The following is an 18,038-nucleotide window of genomic DNA, read 5'->3' on the forward strand; positions in this document are numbered from 1 at the left end:
CCCATCATGCCTATCCGCACTATGCAAATGAGCACAGCAACGAGCGGAATATAAAAAAGGAATCATATAAATATTTGCAAACATCGCCGTTGCCACAATGAATCCCTTCCCCTTATGTATATAATGTAATCAAATAAATAAAAACTGCTTAATGGGTACCAATACAAAAGAACCCCATTATTAAACACATTTTTAAATTGCAAAGCATGAACTTTTTTATCCAAACTTGAGTTTACAAAGTCCACCTCCTACAAAATGCAAATAAAGATGTGTTTCGAACTTAATATTCAAAAACAATTAAGAATATTAAAATGTGTATAATACACATATATCAACGTGACATCACCTGCAGCCAATAAATTAAATAGTACTAAAAATACAATAAAAAGTAAACAATAAAATCATCGATCAGTAATAAAACAGTTAATATCAAAATCGACATTCAATCCACCAGGCATTAATACATTGGTCTCATGTATCCAGTAAGATTCCCTACGACTTAACTGGCGTATGAAATTACCCCCCCTCCAATGTTTTGTGACCCTCTCAATCCCCCAAAACTTTAGGCCTTTAGGGTTTTGCTGATGGAATTGTTTAAAGTGTCGGGACACATTGTGGGTTTTCAGACCTTTTTTAATATTATCTACATGTTCTGCTAAACGCACATGTAAAGGTCTAGAAGTGCGTCCTATATATTGTAACCCACATTCGCACTCTAACATGTAAACCACTCCGATCGTGTCACATGTAATCAATTGCCGAATATCGTATTCCCTATTAGTTGCAGAGGCCAGAAACTTCTTCCGTTTCTTAATGTTGACTTTAGAATGCTTACACGGCTTGCACCGCCCACAAGCATAAAACCCCCCCAAAAAGGAGAACAATCGGTTCTCTGATGGAATAGGGGGGTTAAGAACGCTGGGAGCAAGACGGTCCCTCAGAGAGGGAGCTTTTTTATAAATAAACTGTGGACGAGTAGGTAGTACGGGTCCCAAAATTTTGTCCTGCTTTAAAATGGACCAATGTTTAGACACTATCTTTTCGAATTTTTTGTGTTGAACATTGTAATCTAAAATCATTCTAAAATTTTGCTCACTATTATTAGTCTCCCTAGGTTGACTGGAGACTAAAGTAGTCCTATCAATCTGTTTGACCTTTTCAAAGTCTGCCTTCAAGACCAACTGATCATATCCCTTTTGTTCAAATCTGGAGATCAACACATCGGATTGAGATATGTAATCCTCACTCCTCGAACAATTACGATGTAACCTAATGAATTGTCCCCTGGGGATGTTGCACAACCAAGATTGGTGATGACAACTCCCCAGGGGAATATAAGCGTTACGATCAGTAGGTTTAAAATGGTTAACCAACCTGAAGTTACCCAAATCTTTGTTGATCTCCAGATCCAAAAAGACTATATGATCTTGACTCACATTCCATGTGAGCGAAATATTCCTATCATTGGAATCCAATGATTGAATAAAAATATCGAGTGACGATCTAGTACCATCCCAAATCAAAATAAGATCATCTATAAATCTACGGTAGCACACCAGTTCTGGGGGGCGATGTTTAAAAACTGCTTCTTCCTCCCAGTGGGCCATAAATAAGTTGGCCACACTGGGAGCAAAACAAGCTCCCATCGCAACCCCTCTGGTCTGTAAATAAAACTCCTTGCCATACCAAAAATAATTTCGGCTCAGGCAAAAGTTTAAACAAGTCAGCAAAAATTCCTGATGTCTACCCGACAATGCTGATGATGACAAGGCCCACTCAACTGAGGTCATAGCGTCATCATGACCTATGATGGTGTATAGGGAGCCTACATCAGCTGTCACCAAGATACTGGAAGGGGAACATCCCAATTCTTCTAAAATTTGTATAATATGTTTAGTATCTTTTAGGTATGCCGGAGTATTCACCACTAAAGGCTGAAGAAAAAAGTCAATATATTGACCCAATCTAGCAGATACAGAATCAATACCGTTCACTATAGGCCTCCCTGGGGGATTGGTACTGTCTTTATGGATCTTAGGGAGAAAATATATTATAGGGGTTCTACAAAACAAAGGGTCTAGATATGCTGCTTCCTTTTTGGATAAGATCCTTTGGTCTTTTCCATCTTCTACAATGGAATGCAGTTCATCTTTATACATTAACATTGGGTCTCTATTTAGGATTTTGTACGTATCCTCATCATTTAGTAGTCGGGACATCTCCCTTTGGTAATACTCCTTACTTAAAATTACCAAACCCCCCCCCCCTTATCTGCGGGCCTTATGACAATCTCTTTGCGTGCTTCTAGAGACTTCATACCTCGCTTGATATATTGGGGATCCATAATTTTCTTAACCCTTAATTCTTCCAGATCTTTTGTGACCATATTTTTAAATACTTCCATATATTTATTCTCCACATTAGGAGGGTTAAAAATTGACTTATTAAGTAAATTAGAATGGTCAACCCCACCCCGTGTGGGGCCTACACGTGAATTAGACAAAAAATATTTTTTTATATTCAAGGTCCTAACATATTTCTGAAGACTCACATATGTCTGGAATTTGTTTAAATTTTTTACGGGTGCAAATTTCAAGCCTCTGTCTAATACTTTTATTTCATCAGTGTTTAATGCAATACCACTCAGGTTATAGATCCCAATACCTATTGGGGTTTTGGCCTTTTGTAGTCGCCTACCCCCTCGTTTTCCTCTCTTTCTTTTCGTTTCCTGAGAGGACCCGCACTGGGTGGGGTGTGAGGAGGAGGTTGTCTCCACCATTCCCCAACATTGGGTCTGTATACTGGTGGAACTTGCTCCTGCCTCCTGTGAAAATCCCCTCCTCCATAAGGTGCCTGGTTAGCTAATGGTGCATATTTATTATAGGTGGGTATTGGTCTTTCTGGGGGAAAATAAGGTCTCCCTCCTCTCTGCTGACTTCCTCCCTCCCCATACTGGTTATTCGTCCTCCAATCATTAGATTGATTTATATAATGAGGAGAGGGGGGATAATGATTATCCCTCATAGGCCATGATTGCCGATTCTCTCCTCTACCTCTTCCTCGTTTGTTTTTACCCCTCCTACCATTTCCCTGAGCATAATTGTTCCCCTGTGTTGGAAACTGACTAAATTGCTGGGGTGAAGCATATGTATGGATAGGCTCTACACTCAGAGGGCCTTTCTCTGTGTTTTTATTAGTCTCACCTGTGGGGTTCTGACTAATGTTAGTAGCTGAATTAGAGGCTGCTTGCCACTTAAAAATGTTACCCCCTCCAAAGTCATCAAGATCTCTCACAAATTTTTTCTTTTTCTTATTTTGGATCTCTAAATCCCATTTGATAAGTTTATTCTTAAGTTCAGCAGACAATTTAATAAACTCCTCACTCTCCTTGTGAGACTCCAAATTTTTGGTGATTTCTTTAATTTGAGAGTCCAAAACATCCATCTTCCTTTGCTTACGCAATAGAAGAAACTCCAATAACTCAAAACCCTTTTCAAGGAAGAAATTACTCCATTCTATCATTGAGCTTTCATCAATTGTTTATTGTTTAAATTGGTTTGATGTTCCGAAACACTTAAGTGTGACAAACATGCAAAGGAACAGGAAATGAGGGCAAACACTTTTTCACACCACTGTAATACAAAGGCTTGCCTCATGTGATACTATCTGATTTGAAAGGTTAAATAGGCACTCATATTCGAGAATTAGAAAGTGTGAGATTTAAAACGTGTATATCGCAGGGTGACACTGCGAACAGACCATTTTGAATGTGCCAACGTCCCGATATAGATTGCAAGAAAAAAAGAACTAATATTTTATGGACTTTGCAAGGCACATGAGTACTCTGTCTAAAAGATGATAAGAATTTTTTATTTGGTTTCTACAAATTAGCAGAGATTAAACAATAACGTATATATAGTACAAGGTTCATTAAAAAATATATGATATTAATATGGCCCACACTGCCTGATCACTAACATTCTCCAATAAGGCTTATAATTATGTATATAGTACTACAATATATAATACAAAGCCATTGATTCCGGTATTCAGTATAGGAGATACATTCAATATATTGGGTTAGATCCCAAGAATGGTGTCAGGCGTGAGGGTCCAGATTTTTATCTAGCACAGTAGCTCGACATGTTCCGTGCTAAAATAGCGCTTCTTCAGGAGCAGTTCACACGTAGGATTAAAATTAGCGGTATGTAAATACTTGTCAGCTTGCTGGTAAGCGAGCGAATAGCACTATAATGGTGTTGGTGGCGCAAATGTGCACTGCCATTAGACCCCATTAGACCCCTCTTATCCAAGAATAGGATTCCACATCAAACCAATAGTAAAGAAAGTGGCAGAGGGTTGGCGCATCGATCAAATATCCCAACGACAATATAACCACATACAACCTATGGCCTTAGGTTTAGCTTTGTCAGGCACGCTTAGAAACGGGTCGCAGTGGGTCCCTCTGCTCCCCCACAGGAGATCGCAATATATGTGGTTATATTGTCGTTGGGATATTTGATCGATGCGCCAACCCTATGCCACTTTCTTTACTATTGGTTTGATGCCTGTGGAATCCTATTCTTGGATAAGAGGGGTCTAATGGCAGTGTGAATTTGCAACTGACCCTCCACCACCAACACCATTATAGTGCTATTCGCTCGCTTACCAGCAAGCTGACAAATATTTACATACCGCTAATTTTAATCCTACGTGTGAACTTCTCCTGAAGAAGCGCTATTTTAGCGTGGAACATGTCGAGCAACTGTGCTAGATAAAAATCTGGACCCTCACGCCTGACACCATTCCTGGGATATAACCCAATATATTGAATGTATCTCCTATACTGAATACCGGAATCAATGGCTTTGTATTTTATATTGTAGTACTATATACATAATTATAAGCCTTATTGGAGAATGTTAGTGATCAGGCAGTGTGGGCCATATTAATATCATATATTTTTTAATGATCCTTGTACTATATATACGTTATTGTTTAATCTCTGCTAATTTGTGGAAACCAAATACAAAATTCTTATTATCTTTTAGACAGAGTACTCATGTGCCTTGCAAAGTCCATAAAATATTAGTTCTTTTTTTCAGGCACTCATATTACATAGCTTTGGTAAATCCGAATTTGACTGTACAACCAGATTGTAATATACACTATATCACCAAAAGTATTTGGACGCCTGCCTTTACACGCACATGAACTTTAATGGCATCCCAGTCTTAGTCTGTAGGATTCACCACTGAGTTGGCCCACCCTTTGCAGCCGTAATAGCTTCAACTCTTCTGGGAATACTGTCCACAAGGTTTAGGAGTGTGTCTATGGGAATGTTTGACTATTCTTCTAAAAGCGCATTTGTGAGATCAGGCACTGATGTTGGTCGAGAAGCCCTGGCTCTCAGTCTACGCTCTAATTTATTCCAAACGTGTTCTATCAGGTTGAGGGCAGGCCAGTCAAGTTCCTCCACCCCAAACTCGCTCACCCATGTCTTTATGGACCTTGCTTTTTGCACTGGTGCGCAGTCATGTTGGAACAGGAAAGGGCCATCCCCAAACTGTTCCCACAAAGTTGGGAGCCTGAAATTGACCAAAATGTCTTGGTATGCTGACGCTTTAAGAGTTCCCTTCACTGGAACTAAGGGACCAAGCCTTACCCCTGAAAAACAACCCCCACACCATAATGTCCCCTCCACCAAATGATTTGGACCAGTGCACAAAGCAAGGTCCATAAAGACATGGATGAACAAGTTTGGGATGGAAGAACTTGATTGGCCTGCACCTCAACCTGATGGAACACCTTTGGGATTAGTGGAGACTGTGAGCCAGGCCTTCTCGTCCAACATCAGTGCTTGACCTCACAAATGCACTTCTGGAAGAATGGTCAAACATTGTCATAGACACACTACTAAACCTTGTGGACAGCCTTCCAAGAAGAGTTGCAGCTGTTATAGCTGCAAAGGGTGACCAATTCAATATTGAACCCTACAGACTAAGACTGGGATGCAATTAACCACTTCATTTTCTGCCTATTGCCAAATGACGTTCGCAGATGGGATCTCCCATCCTGGGCGGGTGTCATGTGACATCCTCAGCTTCCCACCGGCATTGAGGGGCACCCTGCCACGTCACTGAGGAGCCAATGCGCGTGCCCTAGTATATAGGAACACAGATCGGTCTCCTCCCCCAGTCAGTCCCATCCTTCCACAGTTAGAACACACAGTCATGGAACACATTTAACCCCTTGATCGCCCCCTAGTGTTAACCACTTTCCTGCCAGTGACATTTATATATTAATCAATGGCTATTTATAGCTCTGATCGCTGTATAAATGTCAATGGTTTAAAAAAAGTGTCAAAAGTGTCCGATCTGTCCGCTGCAATGTTGCAGTCCAGATAAAAATCACAGATCGCTGCCATTACTAGTAGAAAAAAAATAATAAATACGCCATAAATCTATCCCCTTTTTGTAAACGTTATAACTTTTGCGCAAACCAATCAATATATGCTTATTGTGATTTTTTTTTACCAAAAATATGTAGAAGAATGCAAATCGGCCTAAACTGAGGATTTTTTATTTATTTTTTTTAAATTGGGATAATAATATCCACATAGTAGGACTGCCTGAAAAGGTGGAAGGCAGAGACCCTACTGCATACGTGGAAAGTTGGTTGCTTGACATATTTGGTAAGAATGTCTTTTCCCCCCTGTTTGCGGTGGAACATGCTCATAGAGTGCCACCTCGCCCGCCACAACCTGGGGGGCCACCCAGGCCCATGCTGGCGAAATTGCTTCACTACTGTGACAAAGAAACGGTGCTGTGACAGGCAAGGGAACATGCTAATATACAACATAATGGCACCAGGGCCAAATTCTTTGATGTGAAATGCAGACTCAGGCTTCTACAGTTGTCATATGCCATACTGTATCCAGCTAAACTGTGACCGTGAGAGGACAGGCACAATTTTTTGAATCAGCCAAAGATGCATCCATTTGGCTGGACTGCAATGAGCAAACACTGAAACAATGGGGACAAGAAGGACGGAGGATTGATGTCAAATCCCAGGCACTTTGCTGAAATTTGTGACCCATCTTCACTGCTTACTATTATGGAGAGGGAAATCTCTACACTTGATTTACAGATAACTTCTGGCTGGGGGGACATAATAATTCAACAGATCAAGATGAGAGCTTCAGAAATCATATTGTGAATTTACAATCTTTGACTTCCTATGCGCCTCAGCGCTTGACTGCAGGTGCAAAGGTCTGTTCTGCCCTATAGGTGGAGCAGGAAGAACAATGGTTAATTTGGTTTGCAGTTTGCAAACAACTTTTCTTTTTCTTCAGCTGCCGTTTCCTCAGTGCTGTTATCCCAGATGAAGATATAGTTGGCCAATATAAAAGACACGAGAAACACTCAGGACATTGCGTATCCAGATGGTATTTTGGACTGCCAATCACGCACCAGCTTACAATGATGACTTACCTTATTGAATGTTGGGGATTCCTATAGTGTCCTAGAATGTGAGGAGGCTACACCTCTTAAAAGAACCATGATACATATGTGCCTGAAAAATTGGTTTTGTTTTCAGTAAACGCATTTGACTGAGGAGACGGTGAGTTGTGTACAGAACAACTGGGTGAGAAGAGAATACCACTCCACTCACACCTCTTATTCCAGGGGAGTGAGTGTTTTGGTTCATGGCTCCTTGGACTTCCATGAGCTCAAAAGTAAAATTGACCCGGAAGGGCGATTTGTGCTTATTCTTTGTTGGTTAGGTGCTTTGACGTGTATCCTTGCCTGTGTATACATTCCTCTCTCATTCACGGCAGTGGTACTTTGGTTCCTATTTTCCTACATGGATAATAGGCCGGATGTTCCACTGCTTGTCATTGGGGACATAAATTGTTGTCTGGATCCTATGTTGGATAGAAACCCGGCCCCTGGCACCTCTGCCCTCTCTGGGGGTACCCCCTTGGTGAGGTTGTTGCAAGAGGTAGGCTGGGTGGATATCTGGTGCCACCGCAACCCTAATGTCAAACAATTTACCTGCTTTTCTACATCTCATGGTACCCTGTCCAGAATTGACTTGGGGGTGGGTAACTTATGCATGCTCCCGTATGTGTCTAAATTGGAATTCCAGACTCCGTAGTGTGTCTGATCACTCCCCATTGATAGTACACATAATGGTTTTATGACCCACTTCACTCCCTAAAGCCCCATGGAAATTCAATGCATTTGGGTTGAAACTGTTCCAATCTCCTGATAAAATAGAGGGGAGCATGCATGAGTTTTTCACATATCAGGATTGGAGGCTTTGTGCATACAACAATGGGAGGCATTTAAAGCTTTCTTGAGAGGTGTGTTGATAGCAGAAATTTACAAAGTCAAACAAGCCTCATCAGCCCTTAAGGTTGAGGTGGAATCTAGAGTGCGGGCACTGGAACAACAGTACATAGTAGACCCTTCTGACTCAGCTAGGGAGGCATGGCAGGCTGCTCAATCAGCTTATGAGCATGTGCTCTCCTCGGCTGAGAAGAAGAGGTTTTTTGCTAAACAGGCATTTTTTGAGGAAGGGGAAAAAACTGGACGAATGCTGGCAAGAATAGCAAACTCACACCGGAGGTCCCCAGATATAGGAGCAATAAAGTCCCGGGCTGGCCCCCTAGTCAGCTCTCCTGAGCTAATTATGCAGGAGTTGACAAGATTCTATGAAGGTCTATACTGTACTGGCAGTGATTATGTGCAGGAAGACCTGGACCAATACCGTCATCACTTGACATTCCCTAAACTGACAACTATCCAGAAAGAAGGGTTGGATGCCCCGCTTACAGTGGAGTAATTTCAGGAGGCAGTAGGTTTATTTCCCAACTGTAAGGCACCAGGAGAGGATGGGATCCCTATTGAAATATACAAACCGTATTCCGCTGTCTTGCTACCACATTTGCTTTGGGTGTTTAATGCAGCACTAGAGGGTGGAGTCCCTCCACCATCCATGGCAAAACCAAACATCATATTACTCCTTAATGGACTAATCTTGTTGCTGCAATGTGGGTGAATAAAGTTATTACCTTTTTTATACATGGTAATCAGGCAGGTTTTATGCCCAATAAATCTGCAGCCATCAATTTAAGAAGATTATTCCTGAATCTGCAGTCCGCTGCGGATAATGTAGGGAGCAGGGCTCTGCTGTCGCTAGATGCCACAAAGGAATTCGGTAGCATAGACTGGAATTACCTGTGGGCTGTGCTAGGGCAATTTGGGTTTGGCCCGATCTACACATTATGGGTGTGTCTACTGTACAGTAGGCCACGGGCTGCTATAAGAGCCTTAGGCTGTCTATCACATGATTTTGCGTTGAGTAGGGGGAAGAGGCAAGGTTGCCCGTTGTCCCCTCTTCTCTTTGCACTGGTTATTGGGCCTTTGGCCATAGAGATCAGGGCTAACCCACATATTACAGGATTTTGTTATGGCACCCTGCAGGAGAAAGTAATGGCATATGCTGATGACACCTTACTCATGTTTTGGGATACTGACACTTCCCTGTGCGAGGCCATGACAACTCAACATAAAATTTGATACCTTTTCTGGCTTACATATCAATTGGTCAAAATCTGCCTTACTTACTACTGACAGATGGGGATGCCACACAATCAGTGGCCTCTTCCTGTCCAGTACCTATTACAGCATCCTTCAAGTACCTAGGGATCGAGATTACCTCCATTCCATGGCATTTTAGCCATCTAAACATCTCACCCTTACTTCAAAGGTTTAGGGAAAGGTTCAAAACATGGAACAACCTCTGCATATTAGTGGCTGGCAAAGTGAACCTGATAAAAATGATTCTCATGGCACAACTACTTTAATGTCTTCAAAATGCCCCAGTGGTTGCCCTTTAAAAATCTTTAGAATAGTTGACTCTATCTTCTGTACTTTGATCTGGAAGGATAGATCACCCGGGATCAAATTAGAATACCTCCACAGACCCAAAGACGATGGGTCTTTGGGACTTTGTATTACTAGGCTTCACATCTGCAACACCTTATTGGAAGTTTCAGGACAGATAGGGAGCCCACAAATGAGCCGGCTAGTTCATCCCAGGCAATCATGCTGTACACTATAGGTAGAGATTACATCCCAACGGCACTGGAAGCTCTAGCTTTTGCCAAGCCGTATAAGAAGTACTCAACATACAATCTCATTCAAAAAGTGTGGAACAAGTGCAAATACATTCAGCAGGCTGATGGATACACTGAGTATAGCCCCATTTGGCTTAACGACACCTACACTGAACTGGCCAAGCTGCAGGCAAGGGCCAGATGGAAATCCTATGGGATTACATACCTCAAGCACATATTTTGAAACGGTGCTTTACGTAGCATTGCAGGCGGAATACAAACTTCTGACTTCAATGCATTTCTATTACTCACAGCTCTAGCATACGGTTAAGGTACACAGTAGATCATCAGAGTAGCATCTCTTAACAACCCCAGTGTTTAGCCTCATCAGAGATGCTGCATCCTAAAAGGGATTTATTTCTCAATGTTATGCCATATTTTTACAATCTTTCCTGGGGCAGCATCCCCTGAAGGTGAGGAAGAGGTGGGAGAGAGATATAGGCCAGATGGATGGGGAGCAATGGGAGGAGATATTCCAGGCAATAGGCATCTGCTCACTGAATATAGCTCAATGAATTACTCAACTGTATATCATACTAAGGGTATATTACACACCGCATAGACTACAGCTGATGAATTTGCAGGATGAGGCCACTTGCACCAGGTGTAAACGTGACCATGGCGACCTTATTCACCTCTTATGGAGCTGTCCCAAACTGCATACTTATTGGGCAGGAGTGGTGAATACTGTAAATTTGGTATTTAAAGTAACTTTACCTTTGGAATCAAAAGGGAGTACTGGAAGAATATGAATGGGAGATGTACACCAGGGAGGCCATTCATAGAGTGCTTTTCCAGGCCAGGAAACTGAGCATGGTGCACTGGAAGTCAGAGAATCCCCCAACAGTAAGGGAATGGACTCATAATATCAGAGAACTGTTGCATTTGGATAACATTATTTACCAGCATAGGGGAAGTACACAGAAATATGAGAGTTTATGGGCTCCATGGCTGGATACATCGGGGCTTGCCCCAGTGGACTTGGTCATGAACAGACTTTTGGGACTATAAATGTGGGGTGAGGAACAGCACAAACAAACAAAAAAGACAAAGTGATTCTATGTTGTGGGAGTGCAGAGTTCAATGTGACCTGTTTTGTTCTATACATTCTTGGATATGTCTCCTAATGTAACACTGAAAATGGCTGTATACCAACCTTAATTTACTAAACTTTTTTGTTGGATAAAAAAAAAGTTATGCCTGAACAATCTCGGTGGTCATGTTGAGATCCACTTGAACTGCTCACATTACTCAAAATCTGGAGAAAATGCATTCCTTTGTGCTGCTTTGCAATGTATTACATTTACATTGCCTTGCTTTGCCTTTCAAAGCTTGTATACATAAGTTCTTAAAAGCCAGGGAAAAAAGGTGAATAATGGAGAGAATGGAGGATGGGTAGAAAATGTTATAGGACTGAAATGACTCTTAACGCTCCATGCTTTATAGAACAACAATCCAAGCCTTGACAATAAATGACATTTCAGAGTTAAGGAACAAATTAATTCATGCCGCACAAAACTGGCCATGTCCCCAGCCAATGTACTCGTGTTCCTAATAAAAAAGGAAATATGTATCATTTGGATATGTTTTATACTTCGTTTAATTGACTTAAATGAACTTGAAATAAAACAGCAGATGTACAGTATTTATTCTCACTTCTATATGCCAGTGAGATCGGCTCCCCATCGTTCTTGGAATTTTTAACCATTTGAATATTTTTAATTAAAACCCGTACAGGCAATAAATAAATAATTCAGCATCCGCTGCTCGCAGTCTCCTGAGACTGCTATCACGTTTAGCGCGGAGTCGCGGTGGTAATATTATTATGCATTTTAGCCAATTAAGCTGTCTTCTTAGTAACATGTAATGCTAAATAGCATGCCGTATTTTTCATCACAAGTCAATTACCGAGATAACAATCAGCAAACAAACTTAATTTCACCTTGGCATCGGCGGCTGTTTCTCTGTCACGTTTTACGACCAATAAGTCTTCAGGAGCATGGCAGGCTGTTATAATTGTAAATATCCCTCGTTATGAATGTCTCTGGTGTCCTGACCTACATGTAGCACTCTCAAGTGCCACAGACATAGATTTTACCTATATCTAGTCTCTCCATCTTTATTACATTGATTTGCAGTTTGCCACCCTATACCATACCCAGCTCCACCCAGTCCCGTGTGCTATACCAGTCTCTGGTGCCCCAGCATTTATAGTAATAGCCAACAGTGTAACTTAAGGAATTAACAAAATCAAAGATGAAAAAAAAATCGGATTCCCCCATCCACACACTCAAGGTGGATGGAGGAATCCTCCTCACTGCGCTATTGTATTCTGAAAGAGGGACCCCTCTGCTGTCAGAATACAGTAATCAACGCTGCAGCTAATTGGCTGCAAGCATTGATCAAATTAAAATATACTAACAGTCTAGTTTGAAAGGAGTCGATTTGCAGATAGCTTGTGTTTGAGAGGTATGTACAGGTTGTACCAAGGTCAAAAAGTGTGCTAATTTAATACCCTGAGGTCACATAACACAATTCCACAGGAAAAAAAGTGTTGCCTGTGTAGTTGTACACCCAGGAGGAGGGAATGGGGAAAGAGAAAGAGAGGAGAGAAGGAAAATGGGGGAAGAAGAAGATCAGGAAGAGAGGAAAAGAGGGGAGCTTGCCTAGGGAGAAAGAAAGGGAAGAGGAGTGAAAAGTATCCTAAGTGGTTCAATCTTTCAGGCCAACCCAGAACAGGTCGCAGCCAAAGTTATATATCGAATCGACAGCAGGGAGCGACCCAGACTTAAGTGGTGTTTAAAATGTATCCAGCGTCCTCTAGACTCTAGACTTTGGTCAAGGACAGATTAGTTAAAACTTTTACATTTTGCTTTTATTGCAGCTAAGCAGATTTAGCAAAAACATGGAACTCAAAAATGGCAACTGTAACATGGGTCAAAAATAAAATGTCTTGGTATTTCACAAATTAGAAACTCTCAGCTGTACTTCAAGAGTCTATGCATAAACTCAACAAAGTTGAATGCCCTGGATCATGTACTACATGGCCTCTGACTTTGATTGAACTTTGCTGACTATTTAGTGGTGTGGTGTGGAGTGGTGTATTCTTGGAGTTGGGTCTCCCTGGGCATTTCCCTTGCATGACCCCCCAACACTTCATGCTACACTAGCTTCTCTTATGTATTCTCCTGATCACTTTACTGGTCCTTTCTATGCACTTTGGTAGTGAACATTAATACAGATTTATTGCATTACATATAAATCATCAAATGCCATCTGCATGCTGTGAATATATTAGAGGTATCAGCAATTCTAACTATACCTTTTATTTCCACTATATACAAATCATTGTTATTATTTGCCTGTACTGTTGGTTCAGTCATTGGTTGTAACTTATCCTGTATAGTGCTCTACTATATTTATTACAATGAATAAAAATGATTGCAAGCCATATACCCATCTGTGCTGCCCCAGCTGTTCCCAAGCTCCATGTTTTACTAACCTGAAGTACCATGGGCAGTTTAAAAACAATAATCCGTCAGAGTCCCTTCGAAGAACAAGCTTAATTTTTCTTTGTTGTGATTTTAGATTGATAAGCACCATTGTCTTCCTATAAATAATGAACCTGTCAATGTGGTCAGAATGGTGGAATGAACTATTTGTAATGTTTTTTCAACTGTCTTCTGGTCACATACTAATCATTTTGTCTCTCTGTCTTTTTCCTGCCTCTCACACTTTCTTGCGGCCTTTCTTTTTCCCCCATGCTGTCACTTTACCTCTCTGCCATCTCTTTCCTTCTCTCTTTCTCCTTCTGTTTATCACTGTTTGTCTATCTCTCTCTTCATCTTTTTTCTTATCACTCATCTCTCTCCTATTTGCCTTTGCATACCCTTCTGTTCTTTTTTTCCTTCTATTTCTTTATTTTCCTTTCTCCTTATACTGTCTCGCTCTTGTTATTGTCACTTTCCCCTTTTTGTCTTCTCCCTAATCATCTCTTTTCTTTACCCTGTCTCTTACCCTGCTTCACCTTGTCTCCCTTTTCTATGTCTATTTCCTTCACTGTCTACCCCATCACTCTCCCTCTGCTTCACTTTGTATCCCTCTTTTCTGTCTCTTTCCCTCCTTCTCTATCCCATCCCTCTCCACCTATGCCTCTGTGCCTCTCCCTTCTCTTCCATCCCTGTATCTCCACCTTCTCTGTCTCCCCTGTGTCTCCCCTTCTCTGCCCCCCTTCTCTCTCTCTCCCCTGTGTTTCCCTTTTCTCTGCCCCCCCCCCCCCCACCCATGTCTGCACCTTCTCTGCTCCCCCTGTGTCTACCCCTTCTCCATCCCCTTGTGTCTCTCACTTTTCTTTCTCCACTGTGTCTCCCCCTTCTCTGCCCCCCCCCCCCCATGTCTTCACCTTCTCTGCTCCTCCCGCCGCGTGTCTCGCCCTTCTCTATCCCCTTTGTTTCTCCATTTTCTTTCTCCCCTGTGGCTCCCCATCCTCTTTCTCTCCTCTGTGTCTCCCCCTTCTCTGTCCCTCGTGTTTCTCCCCCTTCTCTCTCTCCAATGTGTCTCCCACTTCTCTGCCTCACTATATCTCCCCCTTCTCTGTATCCTCTGTGTCTCCCACTTGTTTGTCTCCCCTGTGTCTCCCCTTTCTCTGCCCCCCATGTCTCCCCCTTCTCTGCCCCCCATGTCTCCCTTTTCTCTGCCCCCCCTGTGTCTTCCTCTTCTCTGCCCCCTGTGTCTCCCCCTCCTCTGTCTTCCCTGCCCCCCCTTTTTTGTCCCCCACTCCCTCTTTCTCCCTTTGCATCTCTCCTTTTTCTTTCTTTCTTTGTTTACATCTCTCTCACTCTCTCTCTTTCTACATTTGCCCCTCTGTGCCCCTAACCACCCCATCTCTCTCTTACTTGTTCTCCCTCTACCTGTCTTTATCTCTCCCCTCCTGTCTCTCTCTTTACCCCCATCTCTCTCTCTCTATCTCTTCCCCTGACTGCTCTGCCCCGCTGTCTCTCTCACCTCTTTTTCTTTCCCTTTTCTTCCCTTTCCCTTCCTCTCACTCTTGCTCTCTCCAGCATTCAGAAGAGACTATCATTGCGGAGAAGCTTAAAATGCAGACCGTTTAAGTGGTATTTGGAGAATGTTTACCCGGAACTCCAGTAAGTCCCTTTGATTACATTCACATTGATTTTGTGTTGTACGGAAGAGGTCACTGCATTTTGCTAACGATTAGCTGTGTTTATCGAAGCCCAGCTATAAATCTTGTATAAATCAGATTTTTCTGCAGCTAAAGAGCACCTGTCACTCAGCAGAGGAAGCCTTTAGTGCAGTTACAACAACTTAAATTTTACTTTTGGGTGACTGTTGCCTTTGTGAGGTTGCCAACAGGTTGATGGTGCCAAGCAAAATTTATTTTTTTCGTTTTCGGTGGGTTTAGAGCTTTATAAAGCACATGGACATACACTATATCACCAAAAGTATCGGGATGTCTGCCTTTTCAAACACATGATGGCATTTCAGTCTTAGTCCGTAGGATTTAATATTGAGTTGGCCCACCCTTTGCAGCTATAACAGCTTTAACTCTTCTGGGAAGGCTGTCCACATTGTTTAGGAGTTTGCCTATGTGAATGTTTGGCCACTCTTCCAGAAACGTATTTGTAAGGTCAGGCACTGATGTGGATGAGAAGGTCAGGGGTCAGGACTCTGTGCAGGCCAGTCATGTTCCTCCACCCCAAACTTGCTCATCCATGTCTTAATGGACCTTGCTTTGTGCACTGGTCATTTGGTGAAGGGGGGATTATGGTGTGGTGTTGTTTTGGGCTTTGTCCCCTAGTCTTAAGGCGTCAGCATACCAAGACATTTTGGACAATTTCATGTTCCCAACTTTATGGGAGCAGTTTGGGGATGGTCCCTTCCTGTTCCAACATGACTGCACACCAGTGCACAAAGCAAGGTCCATAAAGACATGGATGAGCGCGCTTGGGGTGGGGGAACTTGACTGGCCTGCACAGTTCGGATCTCAACCCCATTCTTTGGGATGAATTAGAGAGGAGACTGCGAGCCTGGCCTTCTCTCCAGCATCAGTGCCTGATCTCACAAATGCACTTCTGGAAGAATGGTCAAACATTCCCATAGACACACTTAAACCTTGTGGCAGCCTTCCTAGAAGAGTTGAAGCTGTTATAGCTGCAAAATGTGGGCCAACTCAATAGTGAACCCTACGGGCTAAGACTGGGATGCCATTAATGTTCACGTGTGTGTAATATAGTGTATATAGGTTAAATAATACAGCAGAATAAACAGGTTCAGATGCAACCATTGCAATAAATATTATAAGCAATTATCTGCTTCACATGTTCATTCTTATAGATATTCTGGATATAGAGCTGGCGGTGTATTTTTAAACTAAGCAGACTCTCTGTCCACATTAATAACAGTTCAGTGTCTGCCTGGCGCTTGTACTCTGCACTGTTTTCAGTACATTATTAATGGTGCCAGTTCAGTGACCTGTAAAATAATATTCCTGGATGTACTTTATTGAAGCTCTTGCATTTTTCAGCAAGGCCACATGCTCATGATGAGAACACCAGTTTCAGGGAATAAATCATATTATTTTTTGCTATATTAGTATTAAACCATGAAAAAAAAAAGAATAAACATGCTGCTTTTTATTTCTTTTTATTAAAATAAATATTAGGTATTGCAAGTTAATGATTCATGATCACCACTTGCATTCAGCAGCTGGTGATGGGCAACTTTCTATAGTCTTCAAAACCTGTTAATGTTCTGAAACAGACATGGAAAACAGACAGATCAGTTTCCACACTAGTGGTGAATGCCTCCGAATCAGGACACCCTCTTCTCTTCTAGCAGAGGCAGGAGACTTTGTCTTTTAGGCAGCCAATAGATTATTCAATTTTCTTTCCTTCCACCATAGGTGGAAGAAAACAAAGTCGCTTGACTTGTTTCCCCCCATCAACACAGTCATTGTTGATGGGGGAATCCCTCCTGGAGTGCTATTGTGTTCTGCTGCCAGGAGGGGGCGCAGGGAGGGCTCAATGATTACTGATAGTAGGTGGGGTGTAGCGTTATGCGGGGGCAATAATTCACAGAGTCAGAGGCAATGGAAAACTTGGGGTAATGTGATGCAGCAGCAGTTCACACAACAACCTTGTGGGGCAGCTAGTAGCCAATAGCTTTGGTCTAGGAATTTGATCTGAGCATGCGTGGCACTTTGTCCGATCGGAATTCTCTACAAATTATAAGACAAAGTCCCATCGGACCATGTTGTCAGAAAATGTTAAAGCCCAGCTCTAAAACTTCCGACGGAAACAGTCTGATGGAGCCCACACATGGTCAGATTATCCGACAACACGGTCCGATCGGACATTTTCCATCGGAATGTCTGACAGTGCGCACAAGGGCTAAGAGAAGGGGTACCTTTCCCTACAAAGCAGTAAAAACACATTTAATTTGTAGATGATGACTTGGATTGATTAAAATCCTGTTTTTACTGCTTTTATATCATTCCTATTTCCTTTGCAATTTGCTGCCTAGATGACATATGTATATATAGAAATGTATAGAATGTATTAATCAATTTTGTTAGATTACCATGTGGTGCCAAGCTGATATATTTCTATGTATTGTTGAAGTCCATGCTACAAGCGCACATATGTGTGTGTGAATATATATGAAATAATACATTGATTAGCAGTACTTATGGGCACTGGTAGGTGGCAGTGGTGGGCACTGGTTAGCAGCACTGATGGGCACTGGTTAGCAGCACTGATGGGCACTGGTTAGCAGTACTGATGGGCACTGGTAGGTGGCACTGGTGGGCGATGGTTAGCAGCACTGGTTTGCA

At 42.2% G+C, this 18,038-nt stretch overlaps 1 protein-coding gene across 1 annotated transcript in view; it reads left to right on the forward strand.

Annotated features, from left to right (window-relative positions):
* Window positions 1-18,038, forward strand: part of GALNT14 (polypeptide N-acetylgalactosaminyltransferase 14) — a 716,679-nt gene that overhangs the window by 659,971 nt on the left and 38,670 nt on the right. The window contains exon 12 of the mRNA XM_077485880.1: window positions 15,247-15,330. Within this exon, the coding sequence (XP_077342006.1) occupies window positions 15,247-15,330 (84 nt within the window). The remainder of the gene's footprint in view (window positions 1-15,246; window positions 15,331-18,038) is intronic.

Source organism: Lithobates pipiens, unplaced genomic scaffold (assembly GCF_037356315.1).
Source record: "Lithobates pipiens isolate NorthernLeopardFrog02 unplaced genomic scaffold, aLitPip1_a1.2 Scaffold_18, whole genome shotgun sequence".
NCBI lineage: Eukaryota > Metazoa > Chordata > Amphibia > Anura > Ranidae > Lithobates > Lithobates pipiens.